This window comes from Anser brachyrhynchus, assembly GCF_964034855.1.
Source record: "Anser brachyrhynchus genome assembly, chromosome: 20".
Classification (NCBI taxonomy): Eukaryota; Metazoa; Chordata; class Aves; order Anseriformes; family Anatidae; genus Anser; species Anser brachyrhynchus.
In genome coordinates this window covers 12017752-12045616 of record NC_137713.1, presented here as the reverse complement: position 1 = coordinate 12045616, position 27865 = coordinate 12017752, and the positions used below count along the sequence as shown (strand labels likewise).

Genomic DNA, 27865 nt, shown 5'->3' with positions numbered 1-27865 from the left:
GTGGTATGGAGCCCAAAAGCCATAAAGGTGCACCATAAAGGTGCTGGCAGAACTGGGGAAAGCAAGAACGCTTTGAACATCTCTCTCCAGGCAAGAGGCCACCTTGGAACACATGTTGACCACAAGCAACTCTCCCTGCCCTGCAAGTCAACAACATGGCACTGAATCATGTTTGGAAGACATTACCCATCCTAGTCAAACAGACAGGACAAGTGTCATTAAAACAGCATTTCATGTTACCAGGCTTCTCCTCCACAGAATCTGAGTGGCTTCTTGTTAGTTCTGCATTCTCTTGCTGCTCTCTCACTAAGAGGCACCTGGTTTTGCACTTCCCAACTCAGCCATGCCACAAAGGCGTATGTTCAGGAAGAATTAGAGCACACAGTGGATTTTACTCAAAAAGGAAACCAACTTGATCAAAGCTAGAAAAGTCAGCAGTATTTGAAGGGGAAAAGGAAAAAGTTGGTAGTCTTAAGTCATTTGAAATTTAGTATCAACGCGCACTGGAATGTTTAGCCAAAAAAAAGAAGTGTAACATGTTGCTGCCCAAGACAGGAGCTAGCTACACTAACAAACTGGAGCCTATTTCCAAATTCCAGTTCCTTACACTGGCAGAGAGACATTAATCACTCTTGCAAAATAAATGGGCACAAGTCCTGCCAACATAGTTCTGATTTATTTTTCAGAACAAAAACAACATGAAGCATAACTTTTTAAAGAACAATCCGTATAAACAATACAAAACTTCATGGCATTTGTATTTACAGATTCCATAACAGCAGTCCAGAACCTGCAAAAGGTAAGGTTTCAAACTTTCTTCAAAGAGTATGCAACGGAGAAGAAGGTAATCCTCCCATACAGCAGTACTTAGTTCTAGAAACTAAGCCCCAGAACATGGCAAACAAGAACCAGAATCAGGAAAACCAGGTTGTGTATATACCAACAGAAACTCCACATTAGAGTATAATGAAGACCACACTCTTTCCCCTTTTCCCAAAGCACAGATCCAATGCTGAAGTCTCCATGTGCCCAGAGGTAGGTCGTCTTCCCGTCCAAGAACTGTTCTTTCATCAGCTGGGGAAGTCCTAGGACAATAAATACCAGTCAACATTCCCACAGGGATCACTGTGCATTTTATTCCACTGTAGCATCTCCAAGCACTAAGAAGTCAATCGTTAACTACACCATGTGTACAGTAGCCCTGAAAGAATTACCCAAGAGTTAGCATAAGTTAACTAACCCATAACTAACCCAAGTTAGTTAGCATAAGTGGAACTGGCATTCCTATAAAATTCAACTTTCTCACCTGGGACTTGGAAGAAACTAAATATTAAGCAATAAGAACTTAATATTAGTAAGCCCATCTCAGAGTGGCCTGAAATTGTCCTTCAGACCACCTCCCTTCCTACACCAAGTCATTAATGTTACACACAATCTGTGTTTTTTCCAACCCTGTTCTGGGAACCCAGGCCTGGACATCTACTCTTTCGCTTTGAAAAGTCAGTCCTCTGTCTCTTAGATTCACCATTCTGCTCCTCTGAGATTCCTGTTACTTCTCACTGCAGTTGATTGCTCCCATCTTTGTCCCCTCCTCACACCCTAGTCCCACGTGGAGGGCATTTCCGCCACGAGGCTTAGCCACACACAACACCTGCAGTGCATCGAGGCACGCAGTGCTCCCAGCATCTTGTCTGTTGTTACCTCCCCTTGCCCCATCACTCTCACTTGGAATTGGGTCCCTACCCATCTTGGAGTCCTGACATATACCAAGATGACAGATTCTGCACCCAGAGAAGCCTTTCTCTCACTTGCAACTCCTGCCCCATCCCTCCAGCTCTTTAAGGTCACTAGAGCTTCACTGGAAGGAAAGCAGTATCTAGATATAGGGCATTTTCTCTGGATGTAATCCAGACCTGTTTCTAAGCTGTGATTTTTTCCCCTCTGTGGGAAACCCCTTGGGTCACTGATCAGGACTCAGACCCCCTGCCTCGCCCTCTACATGGCTACAGTTCCACAACACTGACTTTGCTGGGAACAGCTCACCTGCTCCTCCGGTGCCTCTTCCAGCCATACTGCCCCTTTGCCTCCCCAGCTGCAGAGCACACCAGCACCTCCTGCTCCTTGTTCCTCACAAGCTGTTTGAGCTCGTATTCAAGTACTGGCTCAACACCACAAGTTCTCTAGTGCAGCTGTGTTGGGTGTAAGCAGAACATGGGATTCCCTGTTGTCCCCACAGCCGTTAAGCACCTGTGGTAAGATATATATGCTGCTTTCCTATGTACCTGTTACGTATTTCAGCATCCTGCTGCTCACGATGCTTCTTCAACCAACAGCCCTAAGATCACTCAGAGGAATACAGATATGGAAGGTGTTCCCCTAATTTGTCAGGGCACAAATGGTACTGATACACTGCTGAGAAGTCAGCCTCATTTCTCCAGCATTTTGAGGCTGAATAGTGGAAGGGAAGGAAGGAAAAAAAGAACCAAAAACCTCACAAAAATCCTTAACAACCTTTCCACACAGTAACCCATTATCTGTCTCCTACTCTCCTGTTCTGGGGGTCAAAATAAAAATGCACATTCAGAAGATGCCCTATCTTCTCTCAGCTTAAGAATACCAGGAGCCCAAATCAATTTTTGCTACTCTTTCAGGAGCTGTAGCCACTTGAGCTTTTTCAGTTAGCTTGGCTGCAGTGATCTCTGCAAATTTAAATCAAATAACTCTTCACAAAATAGAGAAGCCTGCTCCTTAGAGGATATCAACTTACAGACTGCTAACCAGAAAGTTAAAGAGCAGTAATTCTGAGGAAAACAGACATTTACCAACTAAAGGATGAGAAGACAAAGCATCATGTGATGCTTAAGATATACACCTCATTTATTATATAACCTTGGAAGGCACGTATTTTGCTCTGGCACCACAGGATCACAGGACAATTAGGGTTGCAAGGAATTGGTCTCCAGTTCAATACCCTGTTCACAGAATTAGCTATGAGGTTGACTGGATTACTCATCTTCCCCCAATGACTTTGAAGAACCCAGGTTTTATTCAGTCAGTATGCTCAGAGCCACACAAGACAACTCAGAACCCATGACTCAAATGACACCCAGCCAGAAAACGTAGTCTGAATTAGGACAATCCGCCTCTCTCAAAGGCTGTCCCCAACTACTGTGCTTTTTTTAATCTCAAACTGAACAGTCAAGTAACTTTCAGGATTCCTGGAAATTCACCAGCAGCAGATTTCTAGTCTAGCACAAAATAGGAATTGCTGTATCAAGTCAGCACTTAGTCACTGCCCTGGTTCATCCAGACTCATCTTACAGCCTCATTTATAAGGCTACCTCTTACTGCCAAAACTTCCAAAACCAGGGGGTTCGCTGAGTATCTTGTGTTACATTCACAGCTTTGTGCTGACAGCCTAGTACCTACCCTGACCAAGAGAAAAGGGAGAAGTTTATGGAAAAAAAAAGCTACTAGAGGACACTGCAGCTGATCTCTTTTCTTTGAAACTTTGAAAATTAATCAGAGACAGAAATGCTTAAATGCTCTGGTGCACAGCATAGAGTTGTAGCAATCAGGACAAAAAAAAGAAAGGTTTCTAAAGTGAAAAAAATCCTCATACTTGATGTTCTATGCTTTATTAGAGAAAAGCATCTTTGCTCCTGTTAAAACGCAACTGACTTCTACTCTGCTACTTGTCAGTCTATTACTATACCCACACAGCACTTCCTTTTATATGTCCCTGATAGGCATACTTAAAAGATAATCACTTTATGTTTCTACTGTCTGTTAGTTGTGGTTTGGGGTGTCTAGCTGGATATAAAACCTACAGTTACTGAGACTTCTCGTGCACCACAAAAACAAGAGATCAAACCGAGTCTTCTGGTTTCATGGCTGCTATTTGAAGTAATAAAGTCTTTACATAGAGCTAATTAAAAAAATATTCAAACTGAAACCCTAAAGCCATTTCAAGGAGTGTTTGATCAGTTCATCTCTTTCATTTCCACCTAATGGCTACACAATCAAAAGAGAAGTGTAAGGGAAATGCACAGCCCTGAAGATGCCGAGTTGGAAGGTGTTCAAAGCGTTTGCTGTTCCTACAGGTAGAAGAACGGCACACTCCAACCAGGACTCCACTCCAATGTTTGCTTCCTTCCCTTAAAAACAGGTTGGCAGCAGCTTAGCCACACAGCACCAACACTTGCTCACTTTGAAGTTCAGACAGAAGTCTGTTGTACCACCTATTTTAATTCATGCTTCAGAAAGATAAGGCAGTTGAGCACCAATTTACAGTAAACAATATGCCAGGTCACAGGTCGTTTATAACCACAATCGCCTTTACTCTGCATTAAAGCCATAATTAACTATTAATGTTCAACTAAAGCTTTAAAATTTGTTTAAAGCTGCCTTTTTTTACATGAAGAACTGTAGTTGCATCTTCCCTGGTTCCCCCTCTCCTGCCTCAGTCTCCAGAAGGGCTACAGGAAAGAATGTTGTGTAGGCACCAAGCATAGCAGATGAAGTTTTTGCAGAAGCACAAAGAAGCCGAAAAGAGTGTGCACTTACAGCACTGCTCCCGTCAGTTCAGCCCTCATTAAACTCATGCTCTGAATCAAAAGCTCCCCACAGCACTGCACTGAGATAACCCACAGTGAGAAGAAACTTCTCAAGAGAAGCAATCAAATCATCAGCTTTGTGGAGAGCAGATAACCTAGGAGGCTGGCCTGGCTGTTACAACCCAGTGAAGTGCCTTTAAGAGACAACAGCTACTTTCAGAGAAATGCAGCCTACAAGTGCTTCTAACAGGAGGCAGAATACCTCACTTTCAGCACTTCAACTCAAACCACTGAGCACAGAGAAGAACGGAACAGTCTTGATTTGTTAGTCACAAGGATACAGTACATCTTATACCACAGGACCCCAAGAGCACTCCGAAAGAGCACATTTCATATACCCTTTTTAGAGCACAGATCAGCAAAGGAGCGAAAACCTTCTACAATAGCAATTGCCTGAGAAGTGCTCTTCATTCAAGACCTGACAAGTCCAAAAGGAACTGCCACTCTGAAATAACAGCCTAGAGAAAAAACACTGCCACCAGGACATGAACAAGCTCCTTCTTAAATGCATCATGTGGGCTCCCTAAGAGGTTACTGACAGACTGCAGATCTTCTGAACACAAGAAAAAAGTCCAGCTACAGCTTTATCAGCTAGCTGATAAGATGTGCTGAGTGATCCATCCTGATACGGTGAGAAGAAACAGCTATTTACAAGACCAGAGAATCATGGTTTGTCAGAACATTATTAGAGGGAATGCAACACATCCCCATGACATGGATTCCATCTCAGAGCATGCAGCATTCCTTCAGAAGATAACCTAATTAGGATACCACTTATCTGCTATGAAAGCAATTTGGCTGTCAGCCGTACCTTTATTTGTCTCACCTAGGTGTTTAGGGATGTCCAACTGTTACTGCTTCAAGTGAAATCACTTATGGCCAAGATTACTGTGAAGCCTATCTTCAGGTAGTACGAGAGCATGCAGAAGCTGAGAAGCGCTGCAGGTCTGAAGGCTCAAACAGGCTGACCGACAACTGCCAAGACTACCCCAACAAACAGGTTCAAGAGATGTCAAAACTCAAGAAGTGAAGGTGCAAGGAACAGATGCTTTACTCCTTGTTTATATCAAGCTATATCAACTTTCATTGTCTTCTGAAGATCTGTGCTTAAAATGTTTTTTTCCCCATGATAGCTTTTTTGCCAGTGGATCCATAATCCTCAGCCCTGCAAAGGATCCACAATGAGTCAAACGCCTGTACACTAGAAAGACAGTTCAGTGGAAGGAAGAATTAAGAATTAACCGGAGATCCTTAATTAGTCTTGACTCCAGAGAGCTTGAATGCTGATGACATGCACTACCACCCTGAACCTGAGGTGATGGTGAAAGGGTCTGTCAAGTCTGCTCAGGTCTTTTGTGCAACAGGGATACCTAAGGCAAAGAAGAGAAACACAGGAAGCAGAGCTTTTTCCCAGGCATTTCCAAAGGAAAATCCCTTAAAAGCAGTAATAAACCTTCCCCAGAGAGCAAGAGGTCTCATAAACCAGACAATTATGAGAAGGTGAAAGGAAAAAGATAAGCTCTTCAACACACACTCCTGACTCAGTAAGGACTTCATACAGCAAGTGTGGGCTGAAATTGATCCATACAGCAGTTCCCAGTCCTTCAAGAGCTGGGATAGCTTTCATGTCAATAATGCTCAGCATTCTGTCAAATCAACAGTTTCCCCAATAAAGCATCATGGGTACTGGGAAAGGCACATGAAGGTCATGTCTTTCACGTCTTCCCTTACTGCAAATAATCCTGCAGATCTGCAGACTAACTCACAGTAGTGCCAAAACACTCCTTAAGCAAAAAGCCTTCCCTAAAGCAGTATCCCCCAAATCTGAAAGCCTTGTTAGTGTCTCCTGCCTCTTGGTACAGAGGACCACAAAAGTTGTCTTGTTGCTAAGTGCTATCACCAGTGTCAGACATAGCAGTGAATGCCCTGGTGCTGTTCAAGCAGTGATGAGCCGCAGATCTTACAATAGGCTGCGCTGTGCCACTGGTGATGGCTACACCCCATTACGAGGCTGCACATCACGAACAATGCTTGGTAGCTCACAAGCAGGGGAATATTTCCCAAAACTGCAGTGAACTCTTACGGGGGTCCTTAGCACTCTTTACTCTCAGCTGTCTCTGTACCATCACAGGTATCACGATACCTGCTTAGAGCCTTTTAAACTCCTCTAAAGTTTGTCTGCATTTCACCACGTACTGCACTAGAGTGGAAAGCTCACAAGAGCCCTGACCACTGCCACCACCCCCTCACGATCAGGAGAGCACCTTGCCAGGAACCTAGGGTGTCAGGACATTAGACGTTTAGTTTTACTTGAAAAAAGTGGTGTCTGCAGAATAAACCAAAACAACGTGGAAAGACCCTAAAAAATAAGCCACCAGGGCATGGTTTGCACCACCATCATCCGAGGTTTTTCTGCTATGTTGAAATTACCTTGTAGTGTGCTGCAGCTCCTCTGCACTCTGAATCCTACCACAGGCTCTGATGTCTGGTCTCAGGGACAGAGTCCTCAGTGCAGAACCATGCTGAAGCAGCAGCAAACAAGCACACCCACACGCCATGACATCAACTGATCCCAGTGGAGGCAGTACGCATGGCTAAAATAGACAGGCCACATCTGACCCAAGTCCAAGCACAGACATTTAGATCACCTTGTGTTTCTGCTCAGGGTAAGTTGTCACTGAAATAAGCAAGCAGCAAAGAGCATCCTTCACTCTTTGGAGGCAGTAATGTCTTTCAAGCCCAAAACAATGTATGTTTCTTTACACAGGCATGGTTACAGTTCTCCACACTCAACACTCCTCCAAGCTGCCTGGCTAGAAGAACAAACAAAACAGCATATGGAAAAGGGCCCTTTGTTTTGCTGTATAAGGCTGCGCATGACATTAAAATCCTCAGATTTAAGACTAAAACAGATACAATAAAGACATTTCTTCTGCTAGCCCAGAGAGGAAGTCCGTAGCACCCCAGATCAGCAGGGCTGGTGGCCAGGCATGCCAGTTCTGCCTATCTGCTGTATGGGATGGCATATGCACATGGTAGCCCAGGGAGAGCTGCCCACCATTTGTAATACTGCAAGAACTAGAAGCACCAGTGGGGGCTTTTGTGCCTCAACAACAGCACAATTAAGCAATAATCTGATCCCAGGCACAGTCACCTGCAGCAGACTGCCATCCAAAAACTGTTTGGTTACAACCTACTTGAGGTTATGTTCCCCCCGTTTTCCCTTTTGCTTGTCAAGCTAAAGCATTTTTAATTACACTTCATACAGCTTATCACAGCTGAAACACAAGAGGTAGGGAAAGGAGACTAAGATCTTCTACGAAATACCATTTTTAAGATCACCACGCATCTCCTTGCTGCTGGAAGCGAAGGCCAGTAACTCTGAAGGCTCTGCAAAACTAAAACCTTCTTCATAAAGGCATTTACATCTTAGAAACAGACCATTGCCCTTCAAATCCTACCTGCATGGTAAACCACGTATTATCATACTAATGGAAAGAACCCAGCATCTTTTTCACTGGTTTGTAACAGCAGCATTGAAGTTAGCAAGTTTTACCTTCCTGCTGCCAGCAGCAGCTCTGAGAAATAAAAGCCCACACAGGAATATCCACCAGGGGCTCAGCCTGTCCTTTCCAGGGCAAGCACGCTGTGCAGGCCCAGGCAGAAGCTTGAAGAGAAACACAGCCATGAACACCTTCCTACCTCACCAGGGAGGCTCAGGATTGTGCACACAGAGGGCAACACCAGGTTTTAGATATTCACTGAGTTTCAGAGCAGATGGTCTTGGGCTGGGCCCTGAGGCATCCCTCCAATGAAACTAGAGTACCAGCACTTCACCAGTGCCTTGGAGGACGGGCAATGCAGGGCAATCTGAGATACTGCATGGATCTCCCTCCTAGTCTGGGCAACGTCACCCCTAATACATTAAGTGCCCTCACCAAGGGCTTCTGTAAACAAGCCTTCGTGATTAAGTGTCAGAAGGACGAAGCCAGGCTCTTCTCGGTGACACCTACTGATAGGACAAGGGGCAATGGGTGCAAGCTGAAACATAGGAGGTTCCGCTTAAATATGAGAAAGCTTGTTCCACGGTTAGGGTAATGGAGCACTGGAACAGGTTGCCCAGGAGGGTTGTGGAGTCTCCTTCTCTGGAGACTTTCAAAACCCACCTGGACGCGTTCCTGTGTGACATGATCTAGGTGTTCCTGCTCCGGCGGGGGGATTGGACTAGGTGATCTTTCAAGGTCCCTTCCAATCCCTAACACTCTGTGATTCTGTGATCACAAAGAGTACATCAGAGTTCAAAGAGCACAGGAGCTCCTGTTGGTCCCTGCCCTCAATTCCCTCTCCACCATCTTTTAGCCCGACCTGCTGTCACAGCATAACAAACCAGGGACACATGTCCAGTGCGTCAGAAGGGAAGCATGGGTAGCAGGGGATCCCTATGTGGAGGTGGAGTCATTTCTCCACTCCTGGTTGGTTTCTAGAAGAGACCATGGCCTACCAATCTTCAAGAGAGGTATTAGAGATACTACCAGACATGAATTGCAGAACTCGGGTCAAAGAAAAAAAAAGATGCAGCAGGAAGGAAGATCTAGAGTGGAAAAAAACTCAAACCCAACAAAACAACCAACAACCTTAAAGCTTTTCTCCTTCCTCTGCTTAGTAAGGAGAATGCTTAATTAAGTCATCGTTCAAACCTTCCCACTAGCTCTAATGATGCTCAGCATAAAGCAGATGCTTAATTTCCTTTGCAGCACAAGACATCTCAGTGGTATGATAATTTGCATATTCTAAAGTGAAATTGCTGGTTCTGTTGTTAAGCTGTACACAGTGGGTAGGGACAGCAACAGCAGGAGGCATATTTTAGATCTTCAGCTTAGCAATAAAGGAGAGCAGTAGGGGAAGGAGGAAGCTGCTGTTTACTTAGAAGCCTGGAGCCTTCCCAATGCAGGAGTTTTGATTCTACTATTCACATACTACTCAGTTTATTTGCAAGTCTCTTTTAGCTTATTAGGTCAGTTTAACTGGCAACTGATGCTGATTTTAAGCCTAATTACAGTCACTTCTACCAGGTGACACAACCCCAGTTCTGCAGCCAATTCTCACCAATTAATGGCTTCAGAATTGCTAGACCCTGCTATTCATAGCAATCTCAAGTTTGACCTTAGTTTCCTGCCATAATTTCAGCATTACTTGTTTGCACTGGAACATTTCCCTGCATGCTCTCAGCTACCAAGACTACTTCTCCTGTGTACTGAAATTGAGATACACATTAGAGGCAAGCCTTCAGCTTTGGCTCATCTTTAATTAAAAACAGCAAAAAAAAAAAAGATTCACCTTTCTGGGATGAAGCTACCACCAAGGACCCTCTAATAGGTTCCAGACATTTCTAGGGAATTTGTCTGTGCTTCATGATTAAGTTCTCTTTATCATGAAGGACCACAGCAATACAAAATCTTTCACCAAAACCCTTCACTTTTCAATGGAAGAGAAACTCCACTAAACCAGTGGTCCTCAGTCTACCCATTCTACAGTTTAAGGGTCAAAGGGGGCTTACAGCTATGCATGTACCAGGTGACCTGGCTTGACACATGCTGCACAACACAAGGTTTACAGAGGCAGGCAAATAGCCCAAACTCGAAGAGATGCAAGCAAGAGGCCCCAGGCCACTGTGTTTGCAAAGGACTGCAGCAGGACAGATTTAAAAAAGCATTTGTGCTTCTATTTCTACCCCTGAGTATTTCTGGATTCCTCAAAGAAGCATCAGGAACAGCCTCACATTTCACCAAAGAAAATGTTTATTCTGACATAAAACTCCACTAAAAAGGAAAAAAGGGTGTTCCGAGCAAGATGATGCTTGCAGCAATTACAGGACCCACACTACACAGTAAGGGAGACACATCCCAGGCAGAATGAGTATATTCAGGTGCACCTGGTTTTTGAGTGTCATTGTGGAAAACACAGGACAGCAGCCCTGGGTTACCCAGTAGAGACAAACAAACCATCTGCCCCCTAACAAAGCAACCATTGCACGTCTCAAAGCTTACAGCAAAGCCACCTGGGTAGGAGCACTGAACCAGGGGATATGGCAGTGAGTCAGGACAGGGAGAATGCTGCAACTACAGCGGAGTCACTCGGCTGGTAAGCTGGACATGGGGTCAGATCAACACTCAGACCTGCCAACTGGTATGCAGAAGTTTTCCTTAACTGTTGCGATTCCACTGGATCATTAGACATGAGCTACAGGCAGCACTCACAGGCCATCTACTCACTAAATGCTTAAGACAAAGGATAAAACAGGCATGCCAGACTGACTGAGTACAGCTTGTGCCCTAAACTGAACTTGTACAAAGTTGTCAGAAAGCACTAAAGAATGTTTTGCCTCAATTCTGGCTACATAGTGGTGCCTTTGAGAGAAAGCAGGAGCTCCAGTTGGAACTGCTGTGCTCCTCTCTGAATATTTTTTCTTTTTTAAATGCAAGACACAGCAGCAAGAGATTTTTCTTACAAGGAATTAACAATGAATTGTTATGTAGGTGACAGTGATGTAAGTTTGTCTGGAAGACTTTAAAAAACAACTTCAAGGAAGGTCAGAATCTTTGACTGACAGCTGACAATCAGCTGCTTAAGCAGGCAGAGCTCCAGGAAAGCGCTGTATATTTGCATCAGTGCAAATATATAGAGCCAATGGAGAAAATCTTGCTGATGGATAGTTACACCTAATTTTAAAGGTTGCCTCAGACAAAGGCTTCTCTTTTGCACTTCTCAGTCTCCATGAACTGAAGACTTTTTTTTTTACTTGTAACAATAGCTACTTTCCATTGTACTGCATGGAAATCAGTATCTTCGCCGGCCTCTCTTTGGGAAAGAAGAGGCTACATTGCTTTACCACGGGATGACCTGCCTGCTGGCCCAGCAGATGACTCTGTACGCTCAGAGCTCTACTATGACACGGGGCCAGCAGATGCACAGATTGACACAAGACGTTCCCCAGCTCAGGCACTGCTACGTACTACAGTCAGAAACAAGAGAAGTCATACAGGCTTTCCAATTGCAAGTCTCTAAAATTCAGTAAACTGAGACTCAGAGCCTCCTCGGCAAGTCTGCGGCCACAGACTTCCTGCACACAGTGGCAGAACCACAGCCAGTCACAAACCCCTTTTCATAGTGACATGCCTGGGGGTAGGTACCTGCTAACAGATCTGACCACCTCATCCTGAAGCCAGAGAAGAATTTGTGCTCTGAGGCAGCTCAGCAACATGCAGCTATGATCGGGGCACAGGGGAGGCAGGACGGGTAAAGACTACAGCAAAGAGGCACATACAGCCAGAAGAGGGATGTGTTGCTTTAGGAAACAGGCATTCAGTCAAACCTCTTCCTCAAGTATTAGGTTAGCTTCCTCACAGCCACAGACAAGAGAAAGAGGCAGCCTTAAAATACCACAGCTGAATCCTGCACTCACGCTTTTGATGATGGAAAGGCTGCTAGTACTCATTTTCAGCAAGTAGAGGGATACTGCCTGTATTGTTTGAGATAGAATGGCAGCAACCTCTGACAGACCTGAGCTGGTGATGCTTTCTGACAGAAGGCTGCTGTCATTTTCCACAACCCTTTCCCTAGGGCTTACCCTGAGGCAAGAGACCAGTGAAGGTTTCCACTTCCCCTTATACCCTGGCGAAGGTTTTGACAAAAAAAGAATGATCAAAGAGCCTTTGTGCATTTATAAACCTGTCAATTTTGCTAGAAGATTTAAGGCTTTAAAGAGTCCAAAACATCTATTTGAAAATTTCTATACAAACAGGTTTTTTAATATTTAAAAAAAAAGAGAAATAAAATATTTAGATTTTTTCTGAAGTAAGGCATTCCAGCAGCTCCAGACAGGAGTGCTGGAGGGGAGGAGGAAATCCAAATCTTAAGTCTGACAGAAACAATTTTTTTTGTTGTTTTGTTTCTTTTAGTTGGCAGAGAAACAAGACTACACAGCTCTTTCTCCCCCTGGCTCTAACGAGGAATAACTGGGATGAGCAGCACAGGAAACAACAAAACCAAACTTACTCAAGTGTTGCCAGTTTCAGGTTCCTGTCCCATGCCAGCCCACCTGGCAGGAAAGATTCCCCAAGCACACAGTGCAGTAACATTTCACCCTGCTGTCCTGCCCCTTCCCCTCCACACATTCCCATTAACTTACCTGTTGTCACCAAAATCCTCCTAGGCAGGAGAGAAGCAGGTTTCCCCCACCACCACCAGAAAACCCAATCCAGAGAAGACAGTGGCTTTAGGAGACCTCAGCCTTTTCACAACTTGATTACCTTTTTCTGGTCATGCATGAGAAGAATTGAGACTGGCAAGCATTCGGCAGCACATTTCTTTCTCCTTTTCCACGTAGTCTTTATAGCAGCTGGAAAGCAGAGCACAAACACAGGAACCATGGGCTGTGAACTGCCCACCCAACTGCCAGTGCCACAACGAGAAAAAATATATATATACACACACATTTTTAAAATAAACTAGCCTAGCATAAGTGTGCTGCTAGGAATGGAGCAGCTGTTCCAGCCTCTTCTTTCTGCCATGTCCAGGAATTAATTCTGCCTTATTCCCAGACCTTGGGTCCCTTCTCTGCTGGTACCTATTAGCTACTAAGATCATTTGATTTCTGGTAGCCTGATGCTTTCTACTCTAGTTTTGCAAGTGTGAGATGATGCAGAGGAACCCCCAGCTGTATCCCGAGGACTAGTTTGGTGCCCCCTCACTTGCACTATTCCCTGCGCAAGCCATTACAGTGCCTAGCAGGACACGTGGTCCAGGTGCTCTGCTACTTGGCAAACTGCTGCTAATGGCTATCTACCACTGACCCTTTGAATCTGAGCAGAGGATGGGTAAGAGACAGCAAGGATGCATGCCCAGACTGTGTAGATGGCAGGGCAAATGCTTCCTCCTCCAATCTCATCTTCCTGCCAGCATCACATTTACGTGTCAAAAGCTATGCAGACCACTCCATTTTAATCACCGCTTCTCACCCGCATGGCCAGGAGGAAGCACAGCACCCTCCACACCCTGCGCTCCACCTCACCAGCAACAAGGTCTCACTGGTACAGAATCCCTGAGCCAGAGGGGGACTTGGTTTAGGCACTGTCCCAGGGATCAATGGCTGTCCAAAGGGGCAGCTCCACTGCATCTGCTACTGTATAGGGTCAAAAGCAGTTCTTGTTATAACGCTATAAACAGCAGGAGTGATGCTGGTAATGCTCTTAGCCCCAAGAGCAGTAGAGGTGTGCACCCACAACTTGGAAGCATTTCATTCAATGAAACCTGAGCACAGCACATCTCTGCTGTGAAGACTTTCAGACAGATGTCACCACTGATCTTAGTGTGGATAGCTGTGACACACACCTAGGCTGGATGACACATGTCTACCAAAGTTGGAAATCCCAAAGCCTCTTTTGGAACAGAGGCACAGTTTCACATCAGATGTCAGAAGAGCCCTGTTTTGTTCTGGATTTGATATAATGTATGTCTTCTTAAAAAAGCTGCCAAAGGCAGCAGCACAGTTTGCACCAAGACCACTGCAGCTGGTACCAGGTATGTTCCACAAGATACTTGCCCAGGGTTCTGCCTGTTTTTCTCGGGTCAAAGCAAATTTTGCCAAGAACCCGGCTTAGCTGTTGAATGGGTACTTTTTGAAGTTCAGTTTTATGCACCAAAAGGTAGCTATTGATTAACTTTGCAAAAAGGAGTGTTGTAAGTGTATTCAGTAAGGAAGTGAAAAGCTTTTAAGAACAAAATTTTGATTCATATTCCACTTTTGAAGCCTTTGCCAGATCACATTACAGGTTTTCACAGGCAAGGCAGCTTGGTAACAGTACAGAGATCCAGACTGAGGTGTGGCATGACTAACACCACCCAATATCATCATCATCTATTTCATACTAATTCCACTCTTTGTCATTGTAAAAGCAACAAATACACTAATTTTAACTGGCAGCGAAGCAGAGACTCCAAGACAGATGTTTAACACATACCCAGCTTACTGCACCACACGTTAGCAGTACATGTTGCTACCTCCAGCCTCAGAGCTGACAAGCCTGCCTGTTGCTTCCCTGAAGGCATAGTGCCTTGTTGCTTCCTGGCAGAACAAGCTCAAAATTATTAGCAACATTTTTCTTCTACCAGCCAATATATTCTGAATGAGTCTAAGACAACGCACAAGGCTTCTGGAATCAGGACATTTAATACCGTATCATGGGTCTTTGATACCACCTGCAAACCGATCCTCCAAGAGCAGCCACTCAGTCATCCAGAGCCATCTGATAGCTGCGTTCACCTAGCATTTGGTAGCAAGGTACTTAGGCAGATGAGGATGAGTCTGAAGTAGCTTACTTCAGATTTCCAGACCAGCAGCTATTACTAGCTATTAGTAGCTATTACTTCACCCAGGGAAGACCCACACAACCGGCTGCACCAGCCACATCAACTACTCCTATTAGAGATGTGACTGCTCCCTACAAACACTGCTGCCAATGCCTAGCAGCAACAGAAGAGCCTTCCTATTCAGGGGCTGCTTTGGGATCTCTGAAGTTGGGTCTTCATCACATTGTGTTTGAACAGTGCCAGAAGTACCGCACACATTTTTGGGAACCAGCAACTGCTTTTGCCAGTTTCAAACAAAAGAACAGAGTGAGGACAGAGACTAGCATTAGTCATGTTTTCAGGGGGTGAGGGCATGACTAAGGCTGGCAGGATTGTGCTGTACTCAGCCTGTGGGCAAAGGGAAAGGTTGCCTTTGGGATTGCTCATTTATCACCACCAAGGCAGCAAGAAATTCACTTTTAATATCTTCCCACAGTTGAACATCAGTATTTGTAGCTCTGTACAATGAAACTCTGAAGCACTTGCAGTGCAAAAAAATTGCTGTAATCAGCCAACACATCTTAAAGAAAGTGAAAATCTGTATTAATGCAGAGCATCACCATCTTGAGTGCTAGGCTACTGCATTTCATTGGTTTTGAGGCATTTCAGCAGCTCCCTACCTCCTTGCCATCAGCCTGACCCACCTACTCAGGTGGAGTGCATCACACATCCCTCTGCACAAGAAACCCTCTGGAAAGAATGGATGCTCTCAGCTTCTCACGTATCACCTATAACCACTGTGTGCAAAACCTTTGAACCAACCCTCCCCACACTAAAGGAGCTTCTGCATTTCCCCAAGACCCAACAGTCTTTGTTTAAAAAAGTTAAATCAAACACAAACACTAAAGTATTTTTGAGTGGGTGTTTCCAGCCTGTCAGCACTCCTTCTACAGGGATAGAAAGGAGTTCTCACCTTGCCAGCTTTTTCAGCTCATTGTTAATATCGTTGTTAAACGGCTCTATATGCTGAGCTCTGACCAGGAAGTCACGGGCTTTTTTGTATTCTGTCATGCAGAGACAAGCCTGCCATTGAAAGAAGACAGATGCACCGAAAGATAAATATAGACTCACTGCTGCTCTTCAGACTGAAATATGTACGACTACAAGCATTTCTAAGACAGATCTAGGTAGCTCAGAAATCCCTCAAGAAAAGACTTGTGACAGATTTATAGAGCCAGATTTTCTGAAAGGTCAGATGCAGAAGAATCAGACTGCTGCAGGAGCTTAGGCATTAATTTAGTGGCTCTCAGTTTATTCTAGGTACTCTCCACAGGCAGAGAGTTTGGGTCATTGCTTGATGCAGTTACCAGCAAAATTTATTTTTGCCCACCTGGCCACACCTGAACAGCGCTTTGGTGTTTCTGTGGTCGATCTCCAAGGCCTTTTCCCCATACATCAATGCTTGGTCAGGATGTTCCAGCTTCAGGTAGGTAACTGAGAGATTCAGGAGCACCAACAACTTGGAAGCATCAATCTGACACTGCTCTGCCTCATTGGAAGGGCTGCGACCAAGGATGGAGTATGCCTGAGAAGACAGGGAAAAGGACTAGTGCACAACAAATCCACTATGGGAAGTGAGAAATCCATCCCAATCAGCCAGCTACATCCATGTTTCTATTTATCTTGGTTAGTTAAAAAAATAATAATCAAAACCCTAAATATACTGCACAGCATTACCTGCATGACTAGCCAACTCAGACACAAGACTACAGCAAACTTATCGAGGAACTAGACAGCAGCAGAAAAAAATTACACCTGGTACCCAGACTAAAGATAAAGGTGGAAAAGCAGTATTTTAGGAAGAAAGAATTTAATGTTTTTTTGTTAAAAATACCAAGAGAAAGCAATCTTAAATGGAGGGAAGAAAAATGTCTCAAAGCCTCACTACTTTTGAAACAAAGGCAAATGCATTCCAGTTTGGGCACCCGAGTATTTTCCTGCCCAGGCATGCTGTGGAGTCTCCATCCTTGGAGATGGCCAGAACCTGAATGGACACAATCCTGGGCAACCTCCTGCTCTTGATGACCTTGAGAAGGGGGTTGAACTGGACGATTTCCAGAGGTTTCTTCCAGCCTCAAGTATTCTGTGGTTCCCAGACAGGAGGCTAGAAGCTGAGTGCCCAGGTGCTGGTGATACCTCTACTCCCAGAACATGGAGACTCTAGATGACTTTCAGCATTAAGCAGGATTCTGCTGCAATACAAGGTTGTACTGCCTTATAACATCTCTCAGCAAGAGCTGCCGTGAAAGCTGAGAAAGGCTCTGCTTTAGCAGTCCATCACAAAAGCCACTCAGGGCTCACACAGACCCTGAGACGCACTCTGCCTTAGCAAGAGCCCACCGGGAGCAAGCCTGAAGGAAAAAGGTTCTGCATATTTCTGCCAACCCTCCTCCTCCATTTACTACTGCTGTTCACACAAAAGCAAGCGTTTCAGATCACTTCTTAAATACGAAACTGAATATGTACTTAAGTTGTATAAACTTTGAATTGTACTCATTACTGTGAACTAGCACTAAATAATTACCACTTTCACAGCCCATAGACAGAAAACACATTTTTCTGGTGTCATACCCTTTTGTATCTCTCTTTGGCACCCTCAAAGCACTGCTTACGGTAGAGGTAATTGCCAAACTCTCTCTCCGTGTCCGCCACTTTCAACACTTTTTGTAGAGGAAAGGTATCTTGCTGCTCCTGTATAAAGAAACACAGGGATTTCAGCTCAAACAAAAGACAACAAGCAGAGATCACAGGCAGGGCTCCCCTGCCCAGTCCCTTTCCAGTCACAAGGCAGGAGTCAGACCATTGCCAAGGTCCCCTGCAGCGTCCAGCCAGGCCACCACAATGGAATTTCCCTTCTCCAGGCTGAAACATGCCACTGTTTTGTCAGTAACTCCTACTGAGAAGTGCTACAAAACAGGTCAAGAAGCTCAACAGGACAAAAAAGACTCACGGGGTGTGGGGTAGAAATTTGTTCTTAAATCCTGCCCAATGCTCTCACCTTAGCACAGAACAGGCCATAAATACAAAAACACTATTCTTGGCACAAAAGGTGAAGCTGTTTGACAGGCTGCATTGCTCTAGCGGTGCCACATCACCCTGGGTGGCTGCCTCATGCCAACTCTGTGACCAGCCTGACACCACACAGGACACCAAGCCAGCAAAGAAAAAAAAACAGCAACAAAAAAAAAGAGGGACAGGTTTTCCCCTGGGTTTGCAACTTTGAATCAGCTCAAGGAGAGGTGTAAGCAAGAAAGGTTGGACAACAGGCAAAACAGGGAGTACGCTCTCCCCCGTGCAACAGTGGTTTGATCTCAGGGTTGCATCTGGCAGCAGCAGCCTCTGCAAGAGCAGCTAGGGAATAAGGAGGGCCTCTCTCCACCAGCATTGCTGCCTGTGCCCCAATCACTGACCCACAACCACAGCCCAAAGCCTTTTACATGAAAAGGGGGAATTAACAATAACACCATAGCTCACCAGGGAGGAAAGTGAACAGTGAAGGAGCACTTGGGAAAGCAGCCAAGAAGCAAAGACAAAGGGTGGGGGGTGGGGGACACTTCAACACTGCAGACTTAAAAAGGATTTTGTTTTTAAAGTGACAGTTACTGCTCCTGACACTTCAGAGAACTTCCTGGAAGCTGGTGCCCTCTAGTGAAACCATGAGGTTTTTCGTACAGCTAAAAATAAAGGTAAGTTGTTCCCCTGACTCCACCACAGCGGAGCGAACAGAGGCAGCACCCAGCTTCCCCCTCTACACTTGAAGTAAGCAGGGCAAGGTGTGCCAGGCGAGCACTAATGGGCATACATCTGCATCTGACTGGAGCCAGCAGCCCAGGGCCTGGATAACTTCACCTCCATTGAAGCTTAACAAACGTATGTAACGCACGATACACAGCAACTGAAGGGAAAGACAGCAAACATTGAGTCTCCAGATTTATGCCTCAAGCCTTATTAAGGCAACTCACAGCAGTCAATGCAAAGAACGCATCAGAATCAGCAGAATCTAGGAAGTCCAACATCTCCACTTCGAACAGGACTGTAGAATTTGGGGGAATCAGAGGAGGACAGCCCTGCTGGCCATAGGCATAAACCGGCGTGAAGACAAATCTTGCCACCTCTCCCTTCTTCATCGTAAGCAGGCCAATCTCCAGGCCCCTCAGTGTAATGTCTGTCACAACAAGAAATGCAAGGCCATGAGAATCCCAAACCCAGAATCTACCCTCAGACTCCAAATAACAATTTCTCTTAAGGTCTAGACAAAAAAGCTCCGGTGTTCATATACCACCAACTACAACAGTCAGTTCCCCACAGTTATGACAACTCACAGCAAACACTGCCCCACAAAAAAAAAAACCAAAATCGCATCAAAATCACCTTGATATTTGGATAATTGAGGTTATCAAGGCATTCTGTGGAACCAAGCAATGTTTCCTCTCTGGTGATTTAAAAACATCAAAATCTGCAGGTGCTGCAGTAGGGCAGACAGTAAGCACCCGCGCTGCTACCAACAGCACAAGTCCTGCTGCTCACTCCCACTGTCAGGAGAGGTGCATGACTGTCAGTTCTAGATTGACCACCACCTACCTGAAGGATGCTTTTTGACCCCCTTCAGTAGTTTTAAAGGTTCCAAAAAAAACCCAAACCTAAAGATACTAAAATGCATTTAAATTACCATGTCTTAACAGGCAGGTCCTTATGACCCCGTGAATCTCAGGACAAGCCTACCTTCTCCAAGTTTCATCAACCTAGGAAGCTTCGTAGTGCAGTTTGTGCAGAAGGGCTCATCTGCATGTTCCAGGTACCCAGAGTACTTCACTGCACAGCCCAAAACATGGAGCAGGGAGAAAAGCAAGAGTTTGATTTCATGTCCAAAAACACCAGCAGCAGCAGCACACTGGGAGTTAATTTTGCAACCACACTTTTATCCTGCCTTCCCCCCCCCCCTTTCTGCTGAGGGGACAAACAGCCCCACATTTGTCCCAAAAAATTGGTCACATGCAAGGAACCAAGCGGCATTGAATGTGTTTTAACATCAACACCAAACAGAATTGCTACTTTGCAGTCTTGATTTCTATCGAAGCAGAAAACGCTGTTTTGTCTCAAGAACTGGCGAGCTGTGGGCAGGAACAGAACAGAAACCTCCAGCCTGGAAACTGAAATGCCCCAGTCATCTGGGGAAGGGTGCAACAGTCATTCCCAAACTGAGCTTGAGCCCTGATAAGAAAAACAATGGAGAAAAGGTACCCCTCAGAACTCTGCCCCTGTCTGGGGAATGCCATGGCTAACTCCAGTTGTAATTCAATTAGAAAAAACCACACTAGAACGGGCTTCCCTTGCCGCACAACTATGCCCTTGCACAGGAACCACTTTCAGCTTCAAACTTCTATGTACTGTGAACGCAGCCGGGACCCGGGAAGCCTGCTTTGCTCAAGGTCAGGCCACCCTTCCACTGTGCGCCGGCCGCACGAAGCCGAGCCGGCTGCCCCAAGTGCTCTGGGACCCGATAAGGAGCGGCCAGCCTCTGACGCAGGAGGCCTTCCCGCTGTGTGCCAGGAGCGCCTCAAAGCTCTCCCCGCGAGCACGCGCGAACACCCTGAGGAGCACCCGGCCGCCGGCCCGGGCACACAGAGGGGCACTGAGAGCCCCGGGCGGCCTCCCCAGGGCTCAGCGCACCGAGGCCGAGCCCCCGCAGCCCGGTGCGAGCGGCGCGGGGCCGCCACGGGCTCCGCTTCGGGCTCCCCCTGAGCGGCCGGGTGCGGTACCTGCCACGGTGGCGGCAGGAGGTACGGGCTGCCCGGTGCCGGGCCGCAGCTCCTCCTTGCGCACACCCCCGTCCCCGCTCAGATCCTGCGGGCCCCGGGCCGGCGGCGGACCCCAGCGCCACAGTCTCACCCCGAGGCCTGCCCCTGCCCCGCCGCCGCCCTGCATGGCCGCAGAGCCCCGCCCCGCCCCGCCCCGCCAATCACTGCCCGCGCCGCGCCGCAGCCTCGGCCAATGGCGCTCCGAGAAGCGAGTGCTTCCCTGCGCGCCGCTTAAAAGCCACGCGCCGGCGCCCGTCGCCCCCGCGCCCCTGCTGGCCGATGGAGACGTCACGCGGCCTCGCAGTGCATTCTGGGGGATGTAGTCCGCCGCCGCCCCCCCCCCTGCCGCGTCTCAGCAAGGGGCTCGGCGGGCGGGGCCGTAAGCCAAACACAGCTATGCAAACGCAAAATGATAGTTTTTTTTTTTTTTACAGTCACGCACACAAAAACACTTTTTTTTTTTTTACAGTCACACAAAAAGACATGCATGCCTTGTCCCAAACCAGAGCAACAATGCTTGCTTGGGGTTTTCTCCTGGTCTTTTCCCAAAGAATGAAATGGTTTTAACAAAACCAAAACCAAGCCAACCAACTACCACCGCCAAAACAAACCAAGAAGCCTATTTCAACCCAAAAAGAGTTTTAGCTGATAAGAAAGTGTTCTGGTGAAAGCGTGTCCCCCGATCCCAGCGATGTGGGTGACCAGAACCACAGCGGGACGCACAGAACCCAGCGCCTCTGCCAGGCGAACGCCCCGTCCCGAGGCCAGCACCCCGTCCTGAGGCGAACACCCTGTCCTGAAGCAAACACCCCCTCCTGAGGCAAACACCCCGGCCTGAGGCCAGCACCCCGGCCTGAGGTGGGCACCCCATCCCGAGGCCAACACCCCGTCCTGCCTTATCAGCGCCCTGGTAGCTGCCCACGCGGTCACATGATGGCCATGTCTGTACCAAACAAAGGGCCGCCGTGCACCGCGACAGGACAGGGGCCGACAGCGCCGTGGAGCCGGGCGGCGGGCGAGCAGGGCTTGCTGCCCCACCGCTGCGCACGCTGCCGCTGGCCCTGCAGCTACCTGGCCTCAGCCAGGCAAGCAGGGGCACCCCCAGCGGGGCTGATGCCGCAGCAGCGGAGTAGCGGGGTGGCCAGCGCAGCTCCCTTCCTGCTGAGAAGCTGCCACCCCTGCTGCTTGCCAGATCTGCCCCTCCACCAGGGCTGAAATCTTCCACCAGGTCAGGAAAAGCCAAGGGACATCCGTCAGGCTGCGTGTGCCAAGAAGAGCCAGCGCGGAGAGGAAGCGGTGCGGGGCGTGTGAGTGGTGTGGTGAGTGGGTGCCTGTCAGGGGGGTTCTCCATGAGCAGAGGGAGCAGCTGAAGCTGATTTCCCCTGTGGGTTCTTATGGGTGTCTGACCATTCCTGGGCTGACATTGGAGCTTTTCTTGATTCCTCACCAAGCTCCCATATGCTATGCTTGATGACGGCTGAGCTCAGGTCACTGCCTCCCCTTTCCCTGGGGCACTTACCGAGTCTGTCTTTGACTTCAGGTTTGTTTTCACGTGAGTGGGGAGACCATAAAAGTTCTACCAGCCTGTATTCAGGAACAGGCATGCACAACACTGTCAGGCTGTCACAGTTAGAGCAGTGTCACCTCCAGGGCCTGGGCCACCTATTGCTGTTGCTCGTCCAGGTGGCAATGCCCTCCCTACACCGGGGGTGTGCTGCTAGCTGTCCTGGCCACAATGCGTAGGCAGTTGAGCCCATCTGGCTCAGGATCTTGGTGGTTACATCCCACCGTGCTGGGGAGCCAATACTGCATGAACCTTACAGCTGTTAAATAGAACAGCCACATGTGGCCCCAGAGCCAGCGGGAGATGCAGGATTTCAGCTCGTGTCTCTTAGGAGTGCTGGCCTGGAGCACAGAGCACTGTGGGGACCAGAGACTATGCTGAGTTTCAAGGGGGTGAGCTGCAGGTACAGCTCCGCAAGCTCTGGCTCAAGCTCCTAACCCTCATATCGGTCAAACTTGGCCTTACAGGTTTTATTGTGTGGTTTCTGTCCCCATCTTGCAGATGAAGATGCTCTTTATGATTTTATTCTGCTTTTGCTTAGATGTATCACTTGAGCTAATGCCAATCCTTGTGAGGACGTGCAGGGGCTGAAACAACAAACCCAAAGAGATGTGTAGAAATTCATACAAGCCAGGGTCACTACTGGAATTTTTCAGCAAAAAATTCTTCTCAGCTCTGTCTCCAGCTGTGCCAGCCCCTGGCACACAGACAGGTCTCCCCTGAGATGTGCTGCACTCTGATACAGCTCCCAGACAAAGGCCCCAGATGGGGATCAGCTTGGTGGTGACTTCTGACATCATAGGCAGAACCACTAGGGCCTGACCCCCCATGTTGTCAGAGCCCAAACCCATCTCGTATTAAAACATGCATCTTAAAATTTGTGCGGAGCCTAATGATGAGTTCATAACTGTCTGAGCTGCTGCTGGGGCATGAAGGTGTTTGAGGTGTCTCTCTGCTTCACCTTAGCCAAGTGCTGAGCTCTCTTTGTTCATTTGTGCTTACTTTGCTCTTTGCAATAGGAGTGATCTCCCACCTGTTTTTCCCAGGCTAGGTCTGTGCTGCCATGCTAAAAGGTGGCAGCATGGCTCGGAGGATGAGCATCGATGAGCTGGAAGACCAGCTCCTCTGTCCCATCTGCCTGGAGGTCTTCAAGGAGCCCTTGATGCTGCAGTGCGGGCATTCTTACTGCAAGTCGTGCGTGGTGTCACTGTCTGGAGAGCTGGACGGGCAGTTCCTGTGCCCCGTGTGCCGTCAAACCGTGGACTGCAGTGCCTCACCACCCAACGTCACACTGGCCCGTGTCATTGAGGCACTGCAGAGCCGGGGCGAGGCAGAGCCCACCCCAGAGTCCTGCCCAACACACCACAACCCCCTCAGCCTCTTCTGCGAGACTGACCAAGAGGTGATCTGTGGGCTGTGTGGCACCATCGGCAACCACCGCCAGCACAAGATCACCCCCATCTCTACCACGTACTGCCGGATGAAGGTCGGCAGGCAGGGACTCCCCAGGGTGGGGGTTAGGGCGTCCATAGCAGTCCCAGCCCCAAGCACAGCAGTACTTGCTGGCCAAGCGTCCCCTCTGCTTGAATGGACAGGCTGGAAATGAGGCCAGCATGGGCAGCATGGTCCCATAGCACGGGCAGATGTGGGGCAGGGAACCTTGGCTGGGGGTCATCCGTTTCTCAGGTCAAGCATGTCCCTGGCTGAGGGGGCGCATGGTTTTGGTGGCTAGAGCGCGGTGGGGAGAGCTAAGGGTGAGGTAGTGCCAAAGGGACCTTTCAAGATTGCGTTCAAATACTATCAAACGGAGTCTGGAGATAAAGGCTGAGGCGAGGTGCCACAGGAGAGCAAGGAGGCAGGGAAACAGGAGCCCCAGCCAGGCAGAGTAAATAGCTGGCATCCCCTGCCCAACATCACATGAAAGCCCAACGAATGGAAAAGCACGGGGCCACTGTTCCCCTCAGCTCCTGACACTGGGGTGATAAGAGTGGGAGGCACCAGAAAAAAACAACCCTGCCTGAGGCAGGCTCTGGGGACTGGTGCTGATGGGGTCACAGGCCTGGCACTGGCTTGCAGCCGCTCACCACCACTCACCCAGTGCAGAGCTGCCACGGGTGCAAGGTACGGAGGGGCAGGAACAGGAGCAGAGATGTGGTGCTCCTCGCAAGAGTACTTGGCATGCTCTGAGTGTTCTCCTGCCTCTGGCAACCCCAAATCCTCTAGATCCAAGTGATCAGCAGGGTGTGCAGGACCCCAGAAAGCTTGGAAGAGCATGGCTTCTCAGGGCCACAGCTTCTTGGGGGGCTGGCAAGCACAGGAGGACAGCCTTTGATCAAGTAGGCTGCCAGAGAGGACCGTCCTCGAGAGAGTTGCTGTCTTTTTAGGAGGAGCTGTCTGTGCTGTTAACCGATGTCCACCGGTACAAGAGAAACCTGGATGAACACTTCAGCAAGCTCATCAACAACAAAATCCGCATTGCAGTGAGTGCCACATGCCAAAGGAGCCTGCTTTGCAGAGTCGCTTGTGTCCCGCACAACTCTTGGAGCAACCTCTGCTCCCGGGTCTCCTCAGCTCACCTCCTCTATTCCTCTCCCTCTCTTCTCCCTTCCCCGGGACAGCAGACAGGGCTTATCTTTCACCCCGTTCCCTGAGATTGCTGTTCTCCATGAAACTTGGGGATTAAACATAACCCTGTTTTGGGAAAGGTAACGTAGCCCTCTCTGGTGGCTTTTGTTTTCCAAAGGGGTGACGTAACCTTCACTGGCTGTCCTGGCAGGAACACCAGTCAAAGCTTTTTTGACCGAATGTCCTTGGATATGATGAGATAACAGTGAAAAACACCCTACTCAGAGCAGGCTTCCCAGTCAGAATGCTGATAATTGTGCATTGAGTCTATGTTTGGTTTAGATGTGTGTCCATTTTCCACACGGTAGACATCTCAAAGAGACCTCTTGGTATCCCTTCTGAGGCTTAAGCTTCCCAGTGGGGATCCTCAGAAAGGCTGAACCCAAATTAAACTGGAGCTGCACTTCCCCCACTTAGCCCAGAACACAGGTTGTTCCCTGGCAGCAAAGGGATCCAAAGACTCTCTTCCAAGGTTCTGACGAAGCTGGTCGGGGCATCAGGAACACAAAATCTGGGCGGGGTGTAAGGGAGGGGTGCCATGGTGCTGAGGCCAGCAAGGTGGAACGACATTTAGCCTCTGTGAAGAGATGCTCTTGGTTTGGAACAGAAGTGGAGGGCAACTTGCTGGGGTGCACAGACTTTTCTGGTGGCGCCTCCGAAACCAGAAAGCAGGTGAAGGGACATAGTAAGGCAGTCCTGCACAGCCACTTGCTGTCTCCCTGCAGAACGAGGCGGATGTCTTCAAGTGGGTGATCCGGAAGGAGTTCCAGGAGCTGCACAGATACATTGATGAGGAGAAGGCCACCTTCCTGGAGAGCGTTGAGGGGAAGGAAGCCCAGCTCATAACCTCCATCGAGTCCCAGGTCAAGCAGACATCAGACGCCCTGCAGAGGCTGAAGGAGATACATAGCTCTCTGGAGACGCTCGGCAATGAAAGCCAGCTTGATTTCATCCGTGTGAGTATGCTCACTAGTGTGTGCCTCAGGAAGGTGGTATGGGTCAGACAGGCTCTCCTGCCTTCGGCCGACTGCTCACAGCCCTGGGCCTTCCCCCGAGCAGTGAGTACCCCCACCAAGCATAGCTAGAATACCAAGAGAAGCGAGTCGTCGGTGCCCTCTGTCCAGCCAGGGCCTCCCCAGATGGCAGAGGCCCAGGAGAGGAGAAGCCTGGCCTTTCTGTTGTGGGGCACGGATATGTGGAGGTGTGACCATGCAGACAAGTGCCATTTTGCGAGCCTCCTACCACTGACTCTCTCTTTCTCTTGTGTTTTCCAGAAATACAGCTCCTCCCAGTTCAGGTGAGTGATGGGATGGAACCAGTGGGGACAGCAGCACCTCTGCACCGGGGCTAAAGAGCCCAGGCCAGTGGGCACCTCAGCATTGCTGGGGCAATCTAGCACGGACACGCTGCCCTGCTCACTTCCGTGGGCATTGCTGTCGTGACGGAGAGCCACGGCCAGAGCCATGCATGCAGCCCCAGAAGAGGGCAAGAGCAGCTGTGGAGATGCCAGTGGCTCCATCATACATAGCAGAAGGTGAGAAGAGGCCACACACCTATCAACTGTGTCATGGCTGCCCATGTCTTTCCAGGTCAGAGCTTCCCAGCCTGCTCCCAGGTGATGGCATCTTTAGCCCCATTTCCTTCAAGCCGTGTTTCCACCAAGATGATATCAAGATGACCGTTTGGAAGCGGCTGCACCGCCACGTCCTGCCAGGTACCAACTTCCCCAGCTGGCATCACCCTGGGAGTCCTGGCTCACTGGCACATGCTGCTGGGACAGGCTGCCCAGCTGGCACCACACTGCCCTGGCCTCTGACTTGCTCTCCAGTTGTGCTCTTCTCACCTCCAGGAGAGCTCCTGGAGCAGTGGCTGGCCTAGCATCTCATGCTGGTAGCAGCCTGCTCTCGTGTAACACTTTGGCTGCTTAAAGTTCAGCAGCGCCAGCCCATCTGGCTGTGCCAGCTCTCAGGGCAGAGCCAGCGTCACCTGGAGCCACAGCCCTACCTGCTAGCGTGGCTGGAGGCCGACTGCTTTCCTTTTAGCTCCAGAGATGCTGAAACTGGACCCGGTGACAGCGCATCCCCTCCTGGAACTCTTCAAGGGTGACACAGTGGTGCAGTGTGGGCTCTACCAGCGCCGGGACAGCAACCCCAAGCGTTTTGACTCCAGCAACTGCATCCTCACCTGCAAGGGCTTCTCCTGCGGCCAGCACTACTGGGAGGTGATAGTGGGCACCCGCAACCACTGGCGCGTGGGCATCATCAAGGGCACGGTCAGCCGCAAAGGGAAGCTCAGCAAGTCTCCCGAGAACGGCGTGTGGCTCATCGGCCTAAAGGAAGGCAAAGTCTACGAGGCCTTCAGCACCCCGCGGGCCACCCTGCCGCTGACCGCCCGGCCGCAGCGCATCGGGATCTACCTGCACTACGAGAGGGGCGAGCTGACCTTCTACAACGCCGACAGCCCCGACGAGCTCAGCCCCATCTACACCTTCCAGGCGGAGTTCCAGGGCCAGCTCTACCCCATCGTGGACCTGTGCTGGCCGGAGCGGGGGCCCTACTCGCCCCCCATCATCCTGCCCCCCCCCGGCGCCCCCCGGCGCCCCCAGGGGCCGTGCCGCCAGCCGGCCCCCGAGGCGCCCGCCAAGCCCTAGCGCGGCCGCCGGGCCGAGCCTCGGCCTCCCCTCCCCTCCCCTCCCCTCCCCTCCCCTCCCCTCCCCTCCCCTCCCCTCCCCTCCCCTCCCCTCCCCTCCCCTCCCCTCCCCTCCCCTCCCCTCCCCTCCCCTCCCCTCCCCTCCCGGCCCCTCCCGGCCCCTCGGGGAGCGCGGCGGCGGCCCCCGGCGGCCCCCCTCAATAAAC

General features: G+C 49.0%; 2 protein-coding genes across 8 annotated transcripts; one reads left to right on the top strand and one right to left on the bottom strand.

Annotated features, from left to right (window-relative positions):
• Positions 1-654: 654 nt before the first annotated feature.
• On the bottom strand, positions 655-21079 carry FKBP6 (FKBP prolyl isomerase family member 6 (inactive)). 4 transcript variants are annotated; one of them, XM_080563392.1, is made up of 8 exons: positions 20783-21073; positions 19746-19835; positions 18986-19188; positions 17595-17714; positions 16354-16548; positions 15937-16046; positions 12926-13014; positions 655-1085 (listed from the first exon to the last, which is right to left on the bottom strand). In XM_080563392.1, exons 1-7 carry the CDS (start codon positions 20946-20948, stop codon positions 12936-12938), a joined length of 963 nt encoding a protein of 320 aa, XP_080419518.1. In that variant the 5' UTR covers positions 20949-21073; the 3' UTR covers positions 655-1085; positions 12926-12935. The 4 variants fall into 4 exon arrangements, 3 of the variants coding, with proteins under 3 accessions (XP_080419518.1, XP_080419520.1, XP_080419519.1); XR_013941246.1 differs by lacking the exon at positions 15937-16046 and having other exon boundaries at positions 20783-21079; XM_080563394.1 differs by lacking the exon at positions 15937-16046 and having other exon boundaries at positions 16364-16548.
• Positions 21080-21217: 138 nt separating this feature from the next.
• On the top strand, positions 21218-27672 carry TRIM50 (tripartite motif containing 50). Of its 4 annotated transcripts, none has more exons than XM_080563389.1 (7): positions 21218-22117; positions 23432-23871; positions 24770-24865; positions 25736-25966; positions 26285-26307; positions 26600-26724; positions 27053-27672. In XM_080563389.1, exons 2-7 carry the CDS (start codon positions 23449-23451, stop codon positions 27658-27660), a joined length of 1506 nt encoding a protein of 501 aa, XP_080419515.1. In that variant the 5' UTR covers positions 21218-22117; positions 23432-23448; the 3' UTR covers positions 27661-27672. The 4 variants fall into 4 exon arrangements, with proteins under 4 accessions (XP_080419515.1, XP_080419514.1, XP_080419512.1 ...); XM_080563388.1 differs by having other exon boundaries at positions 21218-22128; XM_080563386.1 differs by having other exon boundaries at positions 21218-22140.
• Positions 27673-27865: the final 193 nt, after the last annotated feature.